Source organism: Emydura macquarii, unplaced genomic scaffold, assembly GCF_026122565.2.
Source record: "Emydura macquarii macquarii isolate MOO-44397 ecotype Brisbane River unplaced genomic scaffold, CSIRO-AGI_Emac_v2 contig_2422, whole genome shotgun sequence".
NCBI classification, from domain to species: Eukaryota; Metazoa; Chordata; order Testudines; family Chelidae; genus Emydura; species Emydura macquarii.
Window position 1 is genome coordinate 26255116 of NW_027132559.1, and position 21973 is coordinate 26277088.

The window sequence follows — 21973 nt, forward strand, 5'->3', positions numbered from 1 at the left end:
ACAAAAGCAAAAAACCCCCAATAATTCCACATTGGGCAGAGATCAAAACAAACTTCTCTCTTCCTCTCAGTCCCCAAGGTATCCCAGCTGACTCTTAAAGCCCACGTTTGCTTCCTATCTATAGTTATAAATTTAAAGCTGTAAAGTCAAAACTCCCACACCACACAACAAGTTATTCTAGCATCCACTTTCTGGTCCATTAGGACAATAACTCTTGGACTAAGGTTAGTGGAGGTGCTTTTAGAAACCAGACTATAAAGGGATTCATGACAAATTAATCCATTTATATGTGGGAGAGGAGTGGAAAGCGCTCAGAACTAGAAAGGGTCTTCAATATATTAGTAATAAACCATGTATAAGTCAACATTTTGAAAAATTTAAGGAAGTTATATTTTTCGTTTCCTTTATGTTATTGTTCACACAGTGGTGTTATATAAAATTGTCCTTTACCAACTTGGTAAACTAAAGCATAATGGACAGTGTACATGGTTTAGCTTTAATATAATTCAATTTAGCAATTATGATCCCTTGAAAAATAATCTAGCAGGTAAAAAAGTAGATCCTGAAGCTTCATACAGACTTACTGCCAGAGTACCTCTAATGTACATACAACACTATGAAACTTAAGCCATTAGTGTATGAAAATTCATGACATGAAAAACTCAATTATTTTATTAGAAAGCATTGAATTAAAGTCAGTTACTAAAAAGCTACAAGATCCAAGTTTACTTTCAAAAATTAACTTTTAATAGCATTCTTTCCACGTGAGTGCACAATTTTAAATTTTAAAATTCCCATTATGAAGTCCCTTTTGAAATTTTAAACACAAGTAGTGATGTAACTTTATATTCCCCTCAGTTTAGTAACATTTTAAGACAACTGATGTGTCCTAGAAACATGTCCAAATACACTCTGACACATGGAAGTTTTATTTACCATGCTTAATAAACTGGATACAAACAGATTATATTTGCCACACGATTACAAGAGCAACAGTTACAGTTCTGAAATTACAAAAATAGTTATCACCTATTAGCATTTCTACATATATATTTAGCATTATGTGTTTTCTGTACAACAAACACTAATAGTGGTTAAATTGGTGGAAAATGCTTCATTAAAACAAAATTAAATGACTAGGTAATTAAGTGGCTTAATTAGTATATGATGTAAAAACTTTAGTGCCCAACAGACAACTACACCAAAACTGTAGGGCTTGTTCCCCCCCCCCCGCAACATCAACCATAACAAATGGCAGTGTACTTACTGGTGCACTACCACTGCCTAAAACCATGACTCTGCATTTTAATCCAGAGTCCAGGGAGTACTTTCCTTTTATGACAGATCCCATACACTGGGGCTTCTCTGTTTTCCACATTTCTTACCAATTAAAAACTGTTCCTGACAGATAATGGGTTCTTGATAATCAGAAGTACATCCATGTCCCAAGTAGGCCCATACAAGAACAAAATTCCATGGTCAGCAAACTACCCTTTCCTTACCTTGCCAGCATAATCAATTAAACAAATAAGGGTTTAAGGGTCCCCCAAAGAGTGAGAGATACTCCTTCCAGTGAACAAGAAAGTTCAAGACTGACCTAAAAATCAATCTAGATAATGAAGTTATCTTTAGACTTCTGTACACACTAAATTCATTTTTTTTTAACATGCTGAATAAAAAGTCTACTAGTTATTTATTAACTCAGTACATTTCTGATCAATATAGTTTACGGAAAGTAGGTTTCCCCTTCTAGAAAAGCAATATTATATCTTAAAGTATTGCCAGACATGTGGCATTTTGTCTTAAGTAAAAAATAATCGAAGTTCCAACCAAGGGCCTGATCCTGCAAATCTTACTCTTACACATTAATTAGACTCATTGAAGTTAACAGGAATACATATGTAAGAAAGGGGTTGCAGGGTCAGGTGGCAGATAAGACTTACAAAAGGGTTGGTTGGTTACAGACTTGTTACACATATTTAAGAGTAAGAGAACTTCATGTTATATTTTTCAGCTTTTAACAACGGCTAACTAAAACACCTTTTGCCTGTAACTCCGCACATCACCTCCACACACACCTCAATTGTTTCACCCTTTCCAAGCACACATTTCAGTTCATCAGCTGGTAGGACTAAAGTTGATAATGCAAATGTACAGCCCCACTGTCACTGCACATTAAAAACAAAAAATGTTTCAAATTATACCACTATTTAGCAGATTACTCACTGGGAGAATTTCAAGGACAGTTTGTATCAAAGTCAATCAGTGTATGCATAAAGTTGCCAAATGTAACAGCAATGTTAATATTAAGATCATGCACACACAGAAGTGCATTAAAACAGTCAAGCTATACTGCATAGCAAACTGTTACAAAAACACTGACCTGAACTTCATAATTTTTAAAAATAATTATGCAATCTTCTATCAAAGAGTTTCAAGATGAGTAAACAAGTTCCAAATGAGGTGAAACATCTAGAAGGTATTTTTCTTCCATAATTCATGAGTAAACAATATATCAGGGGCTGTGTTTTTCAGAACAAGTTGCCTTTTCAACTCCTCTACTGGGCATTCAGTGGGTAGCTCTCCAGAATTTGATAGCATTACATGTTTTAAATTAAATGGGGTTCAATTTTTTCTAGTTAGAAAGAAATCTAAGTGTCTAATAAATAGCTTATTGAACTAACATGACATGCAGTTTACCATAGCATAAATTAAATTTTTAGTTTTCTAAACAATGCACTTATTTGACAGTTATGTTTAAGCAGCATGTTTTCTGGTTAGTTTCACTACAGCACATCATTTATTATTTGTATTACCATAGTGCCTGGTATTCTGGTATTTGATTAGGACTCCACTGTGCTAGGTGCTGTACAAACACAGAACAAAGACAATGGCTGCCCCACAGAGTTTACATCACCCCAGTCATATTTCAACAGTTTCCGTTTTAAAGTGCAATAGATCTGCTACAGAATAAAAACTATGAAAATTCAAGTGACAAACTATACCAGAGAGATTTTTTGCATTACAACAGTGCAACTTTAAAAAAAAAATGTCTTACATTATAGTACTACCTTATAAAGTTACAAGAAAATTACATAAATATTTTGGGAGAGTGGGGAGTCCAAGTTGCAGTTAGGCTATTCATCTTCATCAGCTCAAGAGAATGTGGACAAATTTCTATATTTCTTCAAGGGTAACCAAACAGTTGGGATTAAAATACAATGTTTTTTCAGTGTAATCTGATTTTCTTTTGGAAAATATTATAGGTATTTATTAACATAAATAAGCCTTAAGGATAAGAGATCAATCCAGTTAAAAGTAAGTGTATAAGTCATTTTTAGCCATCTGGTATCAGCTGTTATAATATACGTTTATATTAGCCTTTCCCCACACCATGTCGCATTTCCAGAGTCAATTCAAAGTTAAAACATTCCAATGGATAAAAAATAAGCGCCTTAATTTAAGTTACATATCCTCTCCTCAGATGAGACTTTATGGGCAAACAAATCAGGATTTTACTAACCAAATTATGCAAGGATATGCTTCACAACAGACCAAATTAGCAGCTTTGGGGGCTTCTATGAAAAGAGGAAGCTTTCCAACCTATGATCCTTGTACTATTTCAGGTCCTGATCCTGAATAAAAACTCATCCATTTGACCCTATCATACACACAGGTAGATGCCTTTTCAGAATCAAACCCACAGCAGTTAAATATTAAGAACTCTAAATTCTTGCCTTCTTGAACCAAAAGTTTCCTAGTTGGATTAGGTTAAGAAAACTAACTAGCTTTTACACAAATGTACAGCGCTGGCAGTAGATATACATGGAAAGAGACATTTACTAATAGATCATTGTATCAAAATAGCTAATACTCAGAAGCTTATGTAGAATAAAATTACAGAAGAGTTTCAGCCTCTATTTCTAAGTCCCCCGTTTTGCTCCCAGAATGTTTTGCACTGGCAAGTTCTGGCCTTAAATGTGGCATGGCCAGATCCAGAAAAATCACCACCCTGATTTAGGAAGATCCTCCAGTGGCAGACAGCTATAGCAGTGGCAACTCTTACTCTACACTATTCTCTGCTGCTGGAACAGGGTCTGGTCAGAGCCTCTCTATTTCCCAGTGATTGGCTGAGAAATCAACCCTTTTAAACCGTCAACAGTCAGCTGCTCCACATTGAAATACTGGTACCAACTCCCCACACAGCCAAGCTATTATCACCAAAGCCAACCTTGCACCTACCCCACCCTGGCCATGCTTTGATATTGCCAGTCATAGTCAAAGACTGGGCATTTGCAACTAAATGTTTATATACATAAGTGCACTAGGTTATATTACCTGCAGTATAACTTTTTTTAAAAAAATGTATTCTGATGATTCACCATTTTTCAAGTTTACCACTCCACTACTGAAAATATTTTTAAAAAGCCAAAAGGTAACTTGATTTTGTATGCCAACATTGTGTCTTTGTTTCTATCAATGTGAACTGACCAGCAGTAGTTACAGAACTGTGATGATTTAGAGTCCAATCATGCAAAGGGATATAGGCAGGTACACCTTTATACCTATGCAGAACCTTTAGAAGGATCATCATTCATATCAGAGTAATTTTTTTTTAATTGTGAAGCTTAGCTCCATACAACAAAAAAAACTGTGGAGAAAACAAAAAAAAATGTACTTTTTCAAACTCTCATACTATTTCTTAACTGAAAAGTTACCTTTAGGATATAACACTATTGCCAATGAGCTGGATTCTTATTTTTAATATCCTATGTTGGAAAGATATGGAAGCATTAAAGCTGCAGTACCTGTTATTTAACAGTATTGGTCATTTCAATTTAAAAATCTACTCAATAGCACAGTATACATTAAGCTGTAATTATCCAATTTAGAAGCAACTAAGTCAGGATTCTTTTACCTAAAACCAAAGAAGTTATTTAAATTCAAGTACAAGAACAAAAGTATTTTAAAACATTAAAGGTAGTCTCCAAAAAAACAAAGGAATTTTAAGATTAAGTCTAAATGAAATTATGCTCCTCACAACGTGAAATGCATAAGCATGCAGTTCTGGAGCCAATTATACTGGGGCATTAAGTGACACGGAAAACATTTACTCAGGATTATTTTGTTTTGTTATCAGAAAGTAGCCATATTAGAATTCTTGCAATTTAGTGTTTGCATAGGTTCTTGCTCTTCCTTATATTTCAAAGCGATTATGATTAGTTATATTTTCAGTTTACATCGAGCTGCCCAAAAGCCATATCTAGACTTACTACATACACTGTGTGTTTAAGTGATTCTGTGTAAGCTTGAAAGTGATAAACTGTAGTACTCCGAACTACAAAAAATGGAATAACTTTATGCATTTTAAACTTTTCATTATCCAATAGTGATGTCAACATTTTTCTTTAACTTGATGATGAATTTTGCAAAGCAGTCATTAATTTGTCAAATGCATCATTAATATTTTAAAATATGATATAATGAACATTTTCCTTAGCTACCCATCCCAGGGTGTAGGGGAGGGAGGAGGTAGAGAAACAAAAACAAAAAACCATTAGACAACTTGACATCAGATCCAAAATTCCACACAAGGAAAAAAAAAACTTTCATTCAAGTCAATAAAAGTTTTGTTTGTGCTTAAGAAGTGCAAAAATCAAGCAGTTAACCTGTAACAGAAGCATATCTAAAACAGAATTCCAATACAAAGAATGCTATATTGCCATAAGTTTACTTATGCACATTTCCATCCTCAAGGACTATAAGTTGCCACATGTATGGACATAACCAGACACTCCAAAGGAAACTGGTAACTTAAATAGAAGCCTTGTCTGTAGTACTATACGTTATAGTTTCAGTATTTAATTTTTAGCTTATATATTTCTTTCTCCCTCATAAATGTTTCTTAATGACACTGTTTCATCTATACAGCTAAATATATGCATATTTACTTTAAAACTCTTGTAGCCATATTGTGCTGTAGGAGATAATCCAAGTCCTCAGTCTGAAAATTTAAATTATGCTTTCTTCTTGTGAAACAATTTGAAAAAAATGTCTACACATCATAAAAGTAAATGAAAGGGGAAATACACTGTTCAACAATTGTGGCTATATACATTTTGCACCTTTTCGCCCACTCAGATTGCGCTGTAAGCAAATAAACCTTCAGAGTTGCTAAACTTTACACATACACACCCCTTTAAATAGTAACAAATTTGATCAATAGTTCTATTTAGATGAAAACTTGCAGCAACAGCCATCTTTTTTCTTTCTGCATCATCCACTCTGGCACTTTTATTGTGGAGGCTGAAGTACATTTAGATATTCTGACTGGCCCATTTGATAAGTCGTGTTTCCACCACAGTCTACATACTGGTATCTCTCCTGGGATATTTGTTCCGAGTGGCCAAAGTAAGAGGTTGTCACTGTCACTCTTAAATACAGACAAAAAGAAAAGAGACATTTGGTTTGTAAAGGCTACAGAAGAGGAAGTTGTGAGATGGTCAGTATTTTTAATCAGATATACATTTTCTTCAAAAATTGTATTTTCAAAATGTTTTATATAAATTAAGCAATTTCTATTTCACACTAGTAGCTTTAATTCAAAGTTAATATTGTACTATATTCACAGTGAAACTATTATATGTGACTGCACTATACTTGGAGAGGATGGTTAAACCAATGGAGTGGTACCTATTTACACCAGCTGAATCTAGTCCATAAAACACACTCCTACCATATCCTATTGAGATTTGTGCTTTAAAAATAGCCATGATGGACTGTATTCAATGGTATACTTAGAAGACAAACTGTAAAAGCCCAAACTTTGATCTATTTTTAATTATCTGTTTGCAAAGGCAAGGTAAATATTTACATCCAAACCACACCCAAATATTCAACACCTCTGGTCTCCACCCCCACACAGGAAATTGGCAGTGAGCCTGGAACAGAAGGAATGTATGCAGGTGTAGAAGAGGGAAGAGATGGGTAAGGGTCAGTTTTAGGCTTCCACTATAAAACCTAGTGAGCCTTTTATAACTGTAAAGAAAATACTATAACTCTGCCTTTAAATGAACACAACTCATTTTAAGGGCTTTCTTAAAAATTAATTTAGCAAATATGACTTATCAGACCGACAGTCCTGGAGACAAAAGATCTCCAGCCAAAGAACAGATACAGCACTGGCATCGACTGTGCAAGTTTCTTCACACTTCCAGGCTCCATGCTAAGGCAAGATCATATTTAAACTACAAATAATTACTTAAAAACTGAACCATGCAAGGAAAAGATGATTCAGTAAACCATAAATCCATTTTACCACATCATAAAATTAAAATGTTTATTCATTTTATATAGAATACATTTTCCCCCATATTTAACAACATACAAGGGAAAAAATATTTGAAATATACTAAATGGCTTTCTAATTACTTTTTATGAATAAATAAAACTGATCCATACTTACTGCATCATGACTACTATGTTATGCACTTTAATAGTTGGCAATGTGCAGTAATCACTGAAATAATAAAAACAGAATTCATTAGACTAATCTAGCAGTAAGATTTAACAAATTAAAATACAGAACTAAAATATATTCTAATTGAGAGTTTATTTATTTCCTCCCTACTCTTTAAAAGAAGCACTAAATATGAAAGGCTACTATTAATGTCAATTAAATATAAAATATATTATTCAAAAGTTGCTTCAAATAGACAAAGCATATTGGCATCTTCTCTACATACAAATCCCTTTTTAAGATTACATGCAAAAAGTTATTTTATATAAATGTAGCTTTTTTCTGTTAGCTGCCTCCTTTTAAAATGGGGAAAAGGGAAGTCTATTTTAACAAATGTTTAGTCACTGGCTTGCAATCAAGCAGAGTTGGGGTGGGGTGGGTGAAGAGGAGCTCTTTAACCAATAGTGCAAGTGAAATCTTAAGATAGCAGTACAGAAAGCACAGCAGAAAAGCTTTAACACACATCACTGAGGGCTTGTTTACACAGGCAACTCTGCCAATGCAAGGTACGCAAGTTACATGACTTAAGTGACGTAACTGACATCGACATAGCCCTGCTGCCTTCGCTAAGCTACTCAAAGCAAGGTATGTCAATGGGAGATGCTTCTCGGTCAACAGCTTACTCTTCTTGTTCCAGTAGAGTACCAGAGTCAGCTCAGCATATGACTGAGTAGGTCTTCACCACACCCACTCAGTTACCACTGCATCGATTGCTGCAGTGCCAGAGCTCACAGTGTAGACAAGCCCTAAGACTGTACCAGGTGCCTGGCAGGAAAGATGTATGGGAAAGAGTCAACAAGCTTGCAAGGCTTTTCTGATTAACTCCATGTGTCCACCAGTTTTAAGTTTTGGACATTAAGGAACATGAAAAATAAATATGGTAGTAGGATTCAGAGTTAAGTCATGTATTTGAATCAGACTTTTATGCACTCTTAAAAAAATGTGCAGAAAATAAGAGTGTTTATGCATTTGTATTTCACATTTATTCTAATGTTTATTAACAAAAACATCTTTTACACTTTCTCCAAAATATCTAAGACACTAGTTGTCATTGAGTACTATGGCTTAGAGCCTGCAATTGGTGTCTATAATTGTATCTAGTTGAAACATTTTTGACAGTATTTGAATTAAATATAAAAAGCTGAACTGAAAGATTATTCTTCATATTATGGTAAAGATTCTTCATATTATGGTAACAAAAATTGCAGAGTTATGTTTTATCATACTATAAAATTCAACTGAAATTTCACTCCAAATATATTTATTTTTTGAAGTTACAAACAAACAAATGGTCTGAAGTGCAACCACACTGGTTACCATTGTACATCCCGTAATGACATCTATAGTCCAAACAGGAAAAATATAAGGGATATAAACCCTCATGATTTACATCAATCAACTCCCAGTCAGACAGTTAGTTAGGAAGAAACTTTTTTTTGGAGCAAGTTATTGTAAATTAGTCTATTACAAGAATTCTTGCACCCTTTTCTGAAGCATTTGGTACAGACTAATGCTAAAGACAGGAAACTGAAATAGATGAATTAGTGGTCTGATCTAGTACAATGTCAATGTTCCCGCATAACATTCACAAGAAAGCAGTATTTGCTTTATTGCTATATTTTCAGTACTTCATAATCCAAATACAGGAAATACCATATAAAGGTCTTTAAACTTAAATATAGAAGTGTGGTAAATCTTAGTTTTTAGTGGCCACCACTATATAGCATCATTAGTACAATGTTGTATATATGCACACATTTTAAAAGCCAACACTTACAACATGTAGCTCATTTCATCTTGTATGACTGTGGGCACCATATAATCAATCTGAAAAAAACCCAAATAATTCAATGTAGTGATCAGAAACACATAATATCAAATATGGGTCATTTTAAAAACATCCACATTTACCTGCTTCATATCCAGTGGACCAATGTTGGTGATATTGTTTAGCCGTGCCTTCCCAATAACTGTTTTTGAAAACTGAACTTGGGCTGTAATGTTTGCCACTTCAACAGAATAATAATTGTTGTTTGTTATATTTAGTGTGTTCTACAAAAGAAAAGAGAACTTTAGAATTGTCTATCATGAGTTTTTAAAAAATAACAGTTTTGAAAATTGAGCAGAACACGAAGTGAGTCATGTCAAAGTGGAATAGTTGTATAAGCTGTCTTTTGCTTTATGTATCTGCCTACACACTTTCTAAACATATATTTAACATGTTAAAACTGTTTTAAAACGCTACCCAGCACCTATTGTAGACAGAGACAGTGGTGTTTTCACAAACATTAACTAATATTTTTTCTAAATCTCATTGCTTCTAGGCTAAATAAGGTCTTAGATGTTAAGAATGAAAGCAGAGTGTTGTAGAAGTATACCCAATTCTCTTCCTTGCTATATATGTCAGCTCATTCATTTATGCAGGCAGCAACAGGAAATTTACTCCTGTTCACATAAAATGAGTAACTGGGTTTTCAAAGATTCAAACTCCATGAAGATTTGAGAGAGAATGGAAAACTGAATCCACTTCCCCCGTCCATAGGAGTACATGGATCTGTAATGCATATGCTACATGGGAGCTTTGAGCTATTGTATCTACAGAGTAGTCCCTTCTTTAACCTCCTTCCAGCATGCCACTACCTCTGCACAGATTATCTAGAGTCATCCCTGTTCACTACTTTATCCAATTCAGCATACCGGTATTGAAAACTTATAATACTTACACATTTTAGAAGGCCACATTTTAAGAGGTGCTCACATCAACAATTGAAATCACTTGGTATACTATATTTAGTGGATTGCAGGTATAAACTTAAGGCAGGAAGATCTTTCTTGACAACAGACCCAGAATCTTGGCAATCCCTCATAAAGGATACCAGGAAAAATCCCAGTTTCCACATCTAAGTCGTGCTGCAAGACGTATCATTCCCCAAAGATCCAGACCACCAAATGAAAATCTGACAGTAAACTCAGGAATAGCAGCAGCCCATGATTATACAAACTGGAGAGAGAATTTGACCACCCAAACAATTCTCACTGTCTTTATAATCCACATAAAATGCCTGCTGGGGTAAACACTGTTCGAATGCTTACAAATAAATGACACACACTTAACGTGCCTAGTAAAATTCTATATGATAAAGCATTCTTGACTGGACCATACATTGTGTTTAAGAGGAAACTAGACAAATATACTGTTCACTTTACCATAATGGTCACAGATTGTCTCACCGTAATATTTAGATATATTATGCGCCTACTTCGTTCATAATCGACATATACTGACTTCACTCCAATGTATTCCACATCGATGGAACGAGGAAATAGGAAGAATACAGCCAGCCCAGAAAGGAGTAAGCATACAATTACAGAAGCAGTCACATAAAGCTTTCTGGGGGAGAAAAAAAAAAAAAAAGTTAAACTAGTGATGTTACCAACAAGTGATTTGTTATATAATTAGAACCATTCCTTTCCAATAGCTTTTTTTCTTTGTAAATATACAAGAATTCCTCTGTAAAATCAAGGTATTTAATCTAATGTCTCAACCTTTCACTTTAACTCCTTAAATTCTATTTAAACTAAAAACAATTAAACTGCATATTAGGTTTAAGAAAAATCTTGGCATAGTCTTGCTTTCAAGCAGAGTTCAGATACATAAATACTCAATGTAATTAGTAACTCAAACTTAAAAACATATGGATACCCTGGTCTAAAATTTTTAACTTAATTGGGGCCGAATATATTTAAGAAAAAGATCCTAACCAAAAAAGTACTCTTAATTTGAAGTAGAACTCCCAGAACTACGAGAGCAAGCTAATCAAATTCTGAAATAATTGTCATATATATGAGAATGAGGCTCCTATATACCTTGCAAGGCACCCTGTCCTCTAGGAAAAAATATTTTATGCTAAAGCTAAATAGAAGTGCTACCAGCTTGCTTACATGTCTGTTTAAGTATGAATTGTGACTTTTGGTTTCCTGGAAAAAAGTAAGGCACATGAAATAAAACCTTGTAATATTGCCTTATAAAATTGCAGACTTGTTCCAAGTTTTAGACACTGAACAAAAAATTCTTCAGAACTGACCTACCATTATACCATACCTAAATGATTCTTAACCTCACACTAGGATTTAATTTAATTTAAGCTATAGAATGTGACAATTTTCACATCCCTACACAAATGATATCTTGCCATATTTCAGTTTTATAAAATGATGTCAAATAAAAAAAAGCAATGGCTTCAGTAAAATACATTAAGTGTTAGAAATCAAAATTTGGGATTAATTTAGAAGAGAGAACAAACCTAAAATAAGGAATTATAAAAATCTCTGTATACAGTATGTGTACCAGTTAATTGCTATTATTGCTAACATTACACTGTTGCTAAATTAAGTATTGTAGGATTTCTAATGTCTGCTAGAAAAGTCTACTACAGAAAAATCCAAACCCTTTTGGTCACTATAAGAAAATACATCCTAAGTCACCAGGGTTCAACTGGTTTAACACATGGGCAGATCTGGTAAATTTAATACAGAGAAAGCGGCAACAAAAAAGGCGAGACCAGAATAATGAGTTTACTAATCCTTGACACTAGTGACCAAGAAACCTTCCAAAGAAATATACAACAGCAATTGACTTATTTGATGGCGGTGAGCCAAATTCATTGCTGATTTAAATGGATTCAGATGGGTTAGTGAAGTTATGTCTACCTACATCAGCAATGAATTTGGCCCTTTTTCTACATATTAAAGGCTAATTGCAATGTACAGACAAAATATTTACCATTCCATATAACTACAGCTCAAAACATATTGTACTGTATTACACACTGTGCTACAAAACACATTGTTAAAAAACAAAATGTATGCTACCCTGCACCTCTATTGTCAATGTTTTAAGGATTATGGTTAGTTTTGTTATGAAACTTGATTAAGGAACATTGTTTGGAGATGCTGAGCCTAAGGCAAGACTTCACTTATGTTTCTTCTTTAGACACAAAAAAAATAATATGATGTTAAAACTGAATAAATTTATCAGCAAAAGAAATACATTCATTATTTCACACATTCATTTTCTGACTGTAACTTACGTTCTTCTTGGCCTCAGCCTCTGATCACTGTATGGAATCAATGCCACAAGCTGGTTTTCCTGCCCTACAAATGTACAAGAACAATTTTCAGAAATATATTTAGGTGTGCTTAGCTATCTCTAACAAAAGCAGTTCAAACAGCATTTTCCAGCACAGTTTAATGGAACCTAATGTTGGATTTTTGTCTTTAATAAAAAAACAATAATTAATTTTGGGAAGTGTCTTTGTGTACGGAACATATCTTCACAGACTACACAAAAATTCTTTTAACTCCCCATAACAGAACAATTTGGGGGAACATTAAGGGACATATGCTTCTATTTCAGAAGAAAGGTTAATAAGCAATTTTTTGACAGAGTGGTGAAAGAAAATAATTGTCTTCCGGAGAAACAAACTATTTGTATTGCAATTGCCATCAAAAGCACTAAACAGAACCAGGCCCCGCTACACCAGATGCTGTATGAACACACAGGAATACATAGTCCCTGTGCCAAAGAGTTTACACTCTAATTATTCATTTCTGACTTCTGTTCCCTTCTTATGAGTCAACAATAGAATTTTCTAAATTTGAAGCACCATGGAACAAAGATCAGTTTGTAATGCACCATTACGATGCACAGGAACTTAGTAATAATCAATGAGTGGGAATTAACAATCACAACAGCAAAGCAGCAAAAGAAAAAAACAACAACTAATACTAAAACTAATACTTGCAAGAACAAGAACTAGCGTTATTTGGGTCAAACCTTTAATGTCAGGAGCAAGAATTTTGCTCACAATATCCTCAGTTGCAAAGAACACCTGAAAGTTTACCAACACACTCTCTCATGAAGTAGTAGAAAAATATTCCTAATCACAAATATCGACACACTAATGGCACTGTTCAGCTCAAATGTAGCTCTTGCAGTAAGGAGTTGGGGAAGTTAAAATACATTGAAACACACTAGTTTCTTGTCCACACCAAAAGATCGCTACATTTTTCTGATGAACTCAGTTTTTTCTCTGCACAGTTTTGAGTTGTAGACTCATGACTGGTGAAACAACAACAAAAATAAAACTACACCAAGCTTCCTCAGAGTGCAAAAAAGTTTGAAAAAACAACATGAGTTCTGTAGCACTTTAAAGACTAACAAATTTAATTTCAAATACATTTTGAGTTTGCAATACATGAACAGCTAGAAACATGGTAAAAAGTTTGGGAAAAATTCTGAAATATTTGTTCTAGTTTGAGTGAAATTGGAAAAAAAATACTAAAAATCATGTGATTGAGGAATATATTTAAACAAACGTTGCCACAAAGTAGGGCTGTACTACTTTTATTTTTGCTCCGTGCACTGTGTTGAACAGATGGATTTGGCCAAAAGACAAAAAAACAATTTCCATATGATTGCTACAGCATAACAAAAGTATAAATCCAAGTATGTTGTGATTGTATTTCCAATTGTGCAATATAGTCTCATAGTCAAAATTTTGTTACCTAGGGAAATCTGATTTTATGGCATCTAGGGTGGACTGATATTTTAAGATAAATTCAATCTATTAGCCAGCATGAGACATGCATACCAAATGAATGGTTTAATAAGTCACCCTACTGTGAAAATTGAAGAAAAGTATTTTTTAACAATTTTCTATTTTGATTTACCAAACATTAATTCTAATGATCAGTATAACTTAGAAACATGCTCAACTTAAGTGTTACCTATTATGGTAATGTCAGGTGTTATGATAACAGGAAGATTAAAAACATTTATATTTTATTTGTTTACTTGAAATATTTGACAGCTCTTTGTACAGGTCTTTTGCATGGCAACAGAAAAATGCCTTAAATTTGTTGATTTTTTAAAAAAATGATTTTTTTTTCAAATGGTTTTGATGCCTTTCCTCCCAGAGGATTCTGAAATGCTTTACAAACTGTACTTGAACAAGGACTTTTAACCAGTACTGAAATACAGCTCTCTCTGGGGTAAAATTTGGCAGCCATTCTATGCCAAAATAACATTTTTAGGAGAGAAAGTGAAGAATAATTTGTCAAATTAAAGATGCAAGAGTAATTTTAGGAAGATACTTTGCCAAAATAGAATTTGATCAAAACGGTGTTAGTGCACCTAAGGCTGCAGCTTCTGTAGGAAAAAAGATGAGCTAACATGAGGTAATATGATAATGAAGACAAGAAAGTTATAGTTTTCACATATATTAGGTGGTCAGGGTAAATCCTATGGAGAGCCAGTGAAACAACTCCCTTGTCTTGTCAGCTAACACACTAGTGCTGAAGTCCTACTACTGAAAAGATGGCTTTTGCTTTGACATAGGCATCTACTAATCATTACCAGGCTAACCATAAACAATTTTAGGATTGAAGCTGAACCTTTCCAAATGACATCTGTGAAATACACCATAATAATGGGCACAGCTTAAAACTAATTTGGGACAGCTCTAGATAATACTTAACACTTAAAAATTGTTTATATTTCCAAAGCAGCATACAGCAGGGTACTTGAAGATGCATGAATTTTTTTTTTAACCAGAATGTTGAATTTCAACAGCACTGGGTATTGGACTTTGCCCATATTCTCATATTATCTATGGGCCAGCAAGAAATTCTCCAAGGAATGTTATGTAGAAAGGATAACACCATCATATGATGAAATCCCATTAATACTGTTAGGAGCTGCAGCATGCAGAGACAACGGTACTCTTTTTTTAGGGAAAGCAGAAGTAACAAAGGGCATCCAACAATGCAGTCACAGGAGTAAAACATTTCATGTCCAGAAACATAGGGAACCTTTTTGTAAACAGATTTTCCCAAGCCACAATTAGTGTTTACTATTCAATGCATGGCTTTCAAAAATTCTTTGCGTGGTATGCTCAATACACAAAAGCATATCTGCCTGCAGAGAGCTGAATCTCTCAATTATGATTTTAAAAAGCAGAATGTGTGTTCAGAATGATTGATGCTATTATTTTAAAAGGTTCAACAACCTTCTTAAAGGCACAAAAACGCTGCTTTTTAAAAGCGAAAGACAAAGAGAAGTAAAGTTTTTAACACAAGATGCAAAGAACATCTAAAAGGAAAACATTATACCAGCTAATGTAATTAGTTACCATAAAGGCCATGTTTCACAAGTGTTTGTAAGTCACTTAAGCGGCATAATAATTTAAAGTACAGATTGTCAGAGCAAGAATTATACTAGATTCTCTGTATCCTACTTCCTTACCATAGTCAAAAGACTATATATTTTACCTACCATGCCTAAATGTCTATCTATAAAATTGGATCTACACACTACTCACCAGTTATAAAGAGCTTTGATATAACTTTGGACAAAAAGTTATTATATAAAACTGCAAACTTAGAATTGTAATATGTTTGGGACCAATATGGATAATAAAGTACGAATTTACATATCAATATTCAGAACACTTACCTCACAAAACTAGAAGGATCCCTTTTCTTAAACAAAAATGTATGGTGAAAGTATTTAACAGAAGGAACAACCAGAAGACCCTATTTTTGATGGACAGTTAAAATTCTGAATTGACTTACATTTGTTAAAAATAAAGGTTATAGAGAATAATAGACTAATATTAAAATAATATTCTGAAGGGTGCAGGCTCTGATTACTACAGTATATCTTCCAGTGAGAGACCTCATAAAATGTCTGTCTATACAACTCTGCCTCATCATTTCAATATAGTTAAGGGATAAAATACCTATATACAAGGAGAGTTAAGGGCACATAAGCACAAGCAAATCAAGATTAAAGTCTTTCACTGATTTTCTAAGATACAAATACTGAAAAGGTAATTTATAAAATACTGATTCAAAATGTTCATATTTCTTGGAGGTGAAGGAACAGAAGAGGAAAACAAATTTACAGAACTGTAACTATTGGATGCAGATTATTATAGCTTCATTTACAAGGAAATATGCTTAATTTTATCTATAACACCTACCACGTGGAATTCTCCCTGTTCCCTGGCAAGTGGGACAAGTGACACTGTCTCTTCCTGTAAATTCCACATATGGGAACTGAGACACATCCCCACTTCTTCCATCTTCATTATGGGATTCGGAGTGAACTAATCCATTGCTCATGTTGTCAGATGCTGTACCTCCATCATAGCCATCTTCCTTACATGTATGTAAAGGCAGACGAGAAAAGGATTTTCCCATGTCTGATGGCAGAGAGAGTTAGAAGTATGTTTTAAGAAAAACACTCAAAAATGGTTTACTGTCTTAGGTTTTTGCATAAGAGGAGCTTTTAATCCTGCAGCATTTAGGAATCAAAGGAACCCAATTCATTTGGAACTCATAAAATGAAGTCAGAATAAAACAACATGCAAGCTGAAATTAAACAGCTGATAATTAACAGAGGTCACTTTAAAACTCTACAGCAGGAAGTCAAATATACAGCTTGTAGGTTCCATCCAGCCCTACAAGTATACTTATATGGTGCACATAACGTTCAAATTGTCCAGAATCACAGCATTTCTTTAAGTAATATTTGAAACAAGAAGAGCTAAAAGGAAAAGTTTCCAAATATGAACTGAGCATAACTGTTGCACTCACATCTGCCGGAGTCTGCAGACAGACTGTAAAAATGGCTGAGAAATGTGAATTACCATAGATCCTATTATCCTAATTGGGACATCATCACTAAAATTCAATAGTAACATTTCAGCAACAACATTAATCATTTTAGTGCTGAACACTTTAGCAGAAAAAATGAGGAAAGGAAGTGGAGTGAAGCCCACAAAGACGTGGGATTTGGGAGCGGTTACAGGGAAATCAATGTAGATGGAACAACAGAGGAGACAGAAGAGAAACAGACAGTCAAGGAAAGAAGAGAAAACAATGACAGAGACAGAAATACCAAAGCGGAAAAACAGCTCCCTGCTGAGCACTGCTGAATAATGAAATACTAAATAAATAACTAAAAGCTTAGTTTTCACATACAGGTCAGATTCTCAAAAAAATCTCTATCCAACTATCCCATTGACATCAGTGGGAGGTAGAGTAGATTGAGGGGGAATATGGAGTCTTAAGTTTATACTCCAACCCACAGAAAACCAAGTGTGAAATTTGGCCCTCTAGAACAAATCTTTGACACCTTTGATCTACAGCTTTGTATTCAGTCTGCTTTTCAAGTCAACACCAACAGCAGTTGAAACCCCAGTTTTGACCAACTTTAACATTTGTATGATTGGGTGGAACATGTCATCCAGATTATAACTATCTACTTTAAAAATACTTCTAATTCATCATTTTTAAAAATAGATTTAAAAAAAATGTTGATCCCTTTAAGTGTAGCAATGCCTAACAAGGCTGTATTTCAAGCTTGAAAAATTCACTCACTGGTGCAACTAAGGAACTTTCCTTGGAGGGACAGAAAGAAGCCAAAGACATACATTTTCACAAAATTTAACATTTCATTTAATAGTTATATAAACTTTTAGCCATTATGATTGCAAAAATTGCTTTAAAAACAGTTTCCATACATACGGTTATCTTCCCATATCTGCAGACAGTGCTAATGCCCCAACCTTGCTCCTATCTTTCTAATGAAGAAGTAGATTGAAATGGAAAACTACCCCTGGAGCCTTGTGAGCATGAGTGAAACTGACAAGAATAGTGTCATTTTCATTCTTCTACTGGTCCAGAACATATAAGCAGCTGAGACAGACACAGGGGATATTCAAGGGGGATGGAGGATACAAAAACAGAAGTCAGGAGACAGGTTGAGTGCTACGCAACCCTATAACATTGCAACCACCAGGAAACAGTGGAAAAGGTAGAATAATGAAGGCCCTCCACTTCCCTGTTGCATCAATCAGGCAGCTGAAGATTCGAGGGAAGGGAAAAGCAATTGAGAACTTCAAATTTCTTGCACTCTACGGATAGAGGCGTTTTCAAGTTTCAAACACTTATAAAACATGGGCAGATATATATTATAGATTTACCTATCCCTCTCCCTCACACCTCACCCAGCACAGTACAGGAAAATAGCTGATGAGCAGGGAGGGGGTAAAGGAGCATGGGCTTCTCGCCCATACATGAGCCCCAGCCCTTGGCCACTTCCACCCTATTTTTCATGCGAACCTCTAAGAGGAATAATCCTCTAATCTAAACAGTGGTGTATGGCTATGTTTCAGGCAAATCAGTGGGAGCATCACTACTGTGGAAAAAATTACCCTAAAATGAAATATTTTGCAAGTGTTTGTACCTTTCTAATTCACAGATAATATAATCTATCATCGTTCTTTAATGCAGGGTAGCACATCAACTACCATGACTTAGGTTACAGACTCTCTGGATTTGAAAAATTCATTCACTAATCTGCATCTTAATCCTGCACACACCACTCAGACAAAATTGAACTCAAAGGGAATTTTGCCTTAGTAGGAACTGCAGGATCATGCCATTAATTTCCGATATAGTACTAGAGAAAAGAAATCTAAAATATAAAGGAACTCCATTTGCACAATAAACTGTCCTATACAGAGAAAGTAAAGCAGTATTTTAAGAACTTCTATGCATTCCTGCTGTATGGATGTCTCATTATTAAAAAGATAAATTATTCCAAAAGGTGGAAAACTTCCTCGAAAAGATAGAAAAAGGTCAGAAGTTCTTTACATTGACATCACCATTACAGTTACACAACAAAAAGGGTACTCACAAACATTTGCTTGAATTAAAAATCATGAATTTGCATCAACAATATACATGACCCATTTTGTTGGTTTTAGCAAGTATTCATACAAGACAAGTTTTAATCAAAAGAAAATTCATAATAAGGAAACCTACTCAGATGGGATGTTCTTGCAGCCATTTTGAGTCTGCTGTGTGGATTTGGGCATAATGCAATAATGGAGCTAAAATACCCAATGACTGAAAACACAGAGCATATTGTAAACAACAAGTATCCCCAGCACAAGATGTGGCAAGCAGTTTGTGAACAATTTATAGGCTGAAATACGTGCACACAAACCATTTAAATAATGAACAAATGTATAATAATTGGAATTTGTCAGCAAAAACAGAAAAAGTTGTTAATTCACTGAATTGTTCACTGATTACACAAGATGGCTCTGCCCCTTTGTAGTTTTTAGTCCACTTACAGAGATTTATGAATCTGCTACAGCCTTGGAGCTATGGACCCTGAGTTCTTTAGCTTAGGCAACAGAGGTTATTGTCTACACTGCAGCTGGAAACATGTGTCCTCTCAAAGCAGGTAGACAGGCTCACAAACAGCAACGTGGACATTACTGCATGGGCAGCGGATGGGGCCAGCCATCTGAGCTCAGACCTATGCCGCAATGTCCACACTTATAGCGTGCTAGCTCAATCAGAATGAGTGAGACTCTCTACCTATGGTGGGAGGCACACTCTACTTGCAGACATACCCAGAGGATCATACTTTCAGATCCAGAGGTCATATATTCAACCTTGCTATTGTTGTGTTACAACTGCAACTAACTCACCCAGCTATCCTGCTAGCAGATTCAAATGCCTAACAGTTAAGATGTAGCTGTGTTATAGTTTGGGTTTGGCTTTGGTTTTGCCTGTGTAGATCAGAAGAAGTTTTAGCTTAGCTCTCTTACTCCAAATGTAATACAATTTGGTCTGGGAAACAAAGACAAAACCAAGCTGTATTATAGGGGTACGGCACAACTTTGTTGTACCTGTTCCCCCACACAACTACAACTGTAATGTAAACAAGGCCTATACGAATTAGCTCTGGTTGGGTAAATTCTCTAACTACTGAACCTGACTAAGGGCTAGTCTACACATAAAACTTATGGCAGCACAGCTGTATTGGTACAACTGTGCTGCTGTAAGAGCGCATGTGTAGTCAGACACCTTATGTCAGGAGAGAGCTCTTCCACCGACAACAAGCGGCAGAAGAGTGTCTCCTACCAACACAGCACTGTCCACACAAGTGCTTCTGCCGGGCAAAACTTATGTCACTCAGGGGTGTGTTTTTTCACACCTCTGAGCCAGAAAAGTTTTGCCGGCCTAAGTGCTAGTGAAGACAAGGCCTAAATGGATACACATTTCTTTTGAAGGCCACATTAAAGATGGAGTTTTTATCTCACTCTACTACACACAACATTAAAATGCCATTCTAAGAAAGCCAACAAGATGATCATAATACACCTAGTAGTAAAAGCCATTTTACTGCAGCTGTCTGCTCTATCAGCTGAGGATCAGTCACAAACTCTCGCAGGGCACGTAAGGCAGAAAAGGTTAAATGTCACTCAGCCCTCTCCCAACCCACACCACCACTCCTAAACCCACTGTGACCCGTCCCGTCCGCACACAAGCCTCCCCACGACAACAACAACGCTCCTGGGCCACCCGTCCCACCCCACCTTCCCCCACGACAACACCGCTCCCGTCCCACCTCAGCACCCTCCCCACGACAGAAGCCGGTGACACCGGCTCACCAGGCCACTCTCCCACCGCCCAGGCCACAAGAGGGGGACAAGGCCCGCCCCGCTGGCCGGGCCGGGCCGGGCCGGGCCGCACCACTAGGCCCCTCTGCCCCCCGCCAGCGGTGGCCGCTCCCCACCTGCGCGTCCAGGCTAGGCTGCTCGCTCGCGGTAACTGGGCTCTGCGCGGCGGCGGCGGTGGGGCCCGGCTCCCGGGGCCGGGGGAAACAACAACGAGGCCGAGCTCACTCCGCAGCCGCAGCCCCGATCCTCCTCCGGCTCCTCCTCAGCGGCGAGCGCAACGCGCAGGCGCAGCCGGCAGGACGGGGCAGGCTGCGGGCACCTGGCTACGGGGTGATGGTCTCTCGTCTAGGGGCGGGGCCGAGGCCCACCGCCTGCCTGGGGCGGAGATCAGGGCCCGGCTGGCCCCTGCTGCCCTGAGGGGCTGGGCTAGGCCGTGACGGCGCCTGCCGGGCCGGCGAGGACTAGAGGCGCCTCAGGCCGGCGGTGGCGGCGTTTGCCACCTGAAGGGCCCCGCCGCTGCGTAAGGCAGGGCCGGGGCAGCAGCTCTGCAGCTTGCACTCCCCCTGGTTGCTCGTCCGTCCATCCAGCCGTTCACATATTTACTCTAGTCAAAGCCCCGCACGAAATCCTCCTTCCGTGGCCTCTGGGTGCAGCTCGGTGCCGTGCACCGGGGAGCGGGGCCCTCGGGGCCAGCCGGGCTGTGGAGCCGCCTGGGAGTCAGAAGTCCAATCCGCTGGCGTTTGTCTGACTTGTTCCCCCGGGCCGGGACCCAGAAGCGTGCTGGGCCCTCCCGCAGCAGGGCACAGCCCTTGGCCCAGCGACCTGGCAGCAGCTACATTGTTAAACGGGGTCACCACTTTATTTTTTTCCAATGCCCCACGTGAGCCCCTGGGACCTGACTGGTGCC

The 21973-nt window shown here is 36.8% G+C and overlaps 1 protein-coding gene across 1 annotated transcript; it reads right to left on the minus strand.

The window, feature by feature from the left end:
- Positions 1 to 724: 724 nt before the first annotated feature.
- TMEM106B (transmembrane protein 106B) lies at positions 725 to 21608 on the minus strand. Its single transcript, XM_067562126.1, has 8 exons — positions 21183 to 21608; positions 16564 to 16785; positions 12610 to 12673; positions 10751 to 10910; positions 9431 to 9571; positions 9297 to 9346; positions 7466 to 7519; positions 725 to 6433 (listed from the first exon to the last, which is right to left on the minus strand). The coding sequence occupies exons 2-8, from the start codon at positions 16781 to 16783 to the stop codon at positions 6295 to 6297; spliced, it is 828 nt and encodes a 275-aa protein (XP_067418227.1). The 5' UTR covers positions 16784 to 16785; positions 21183 to 21608; the 3' UTR covers positions 725 to 6294.
- Positions 21609 to 21973: the final 365 nt, after the last annotated feature.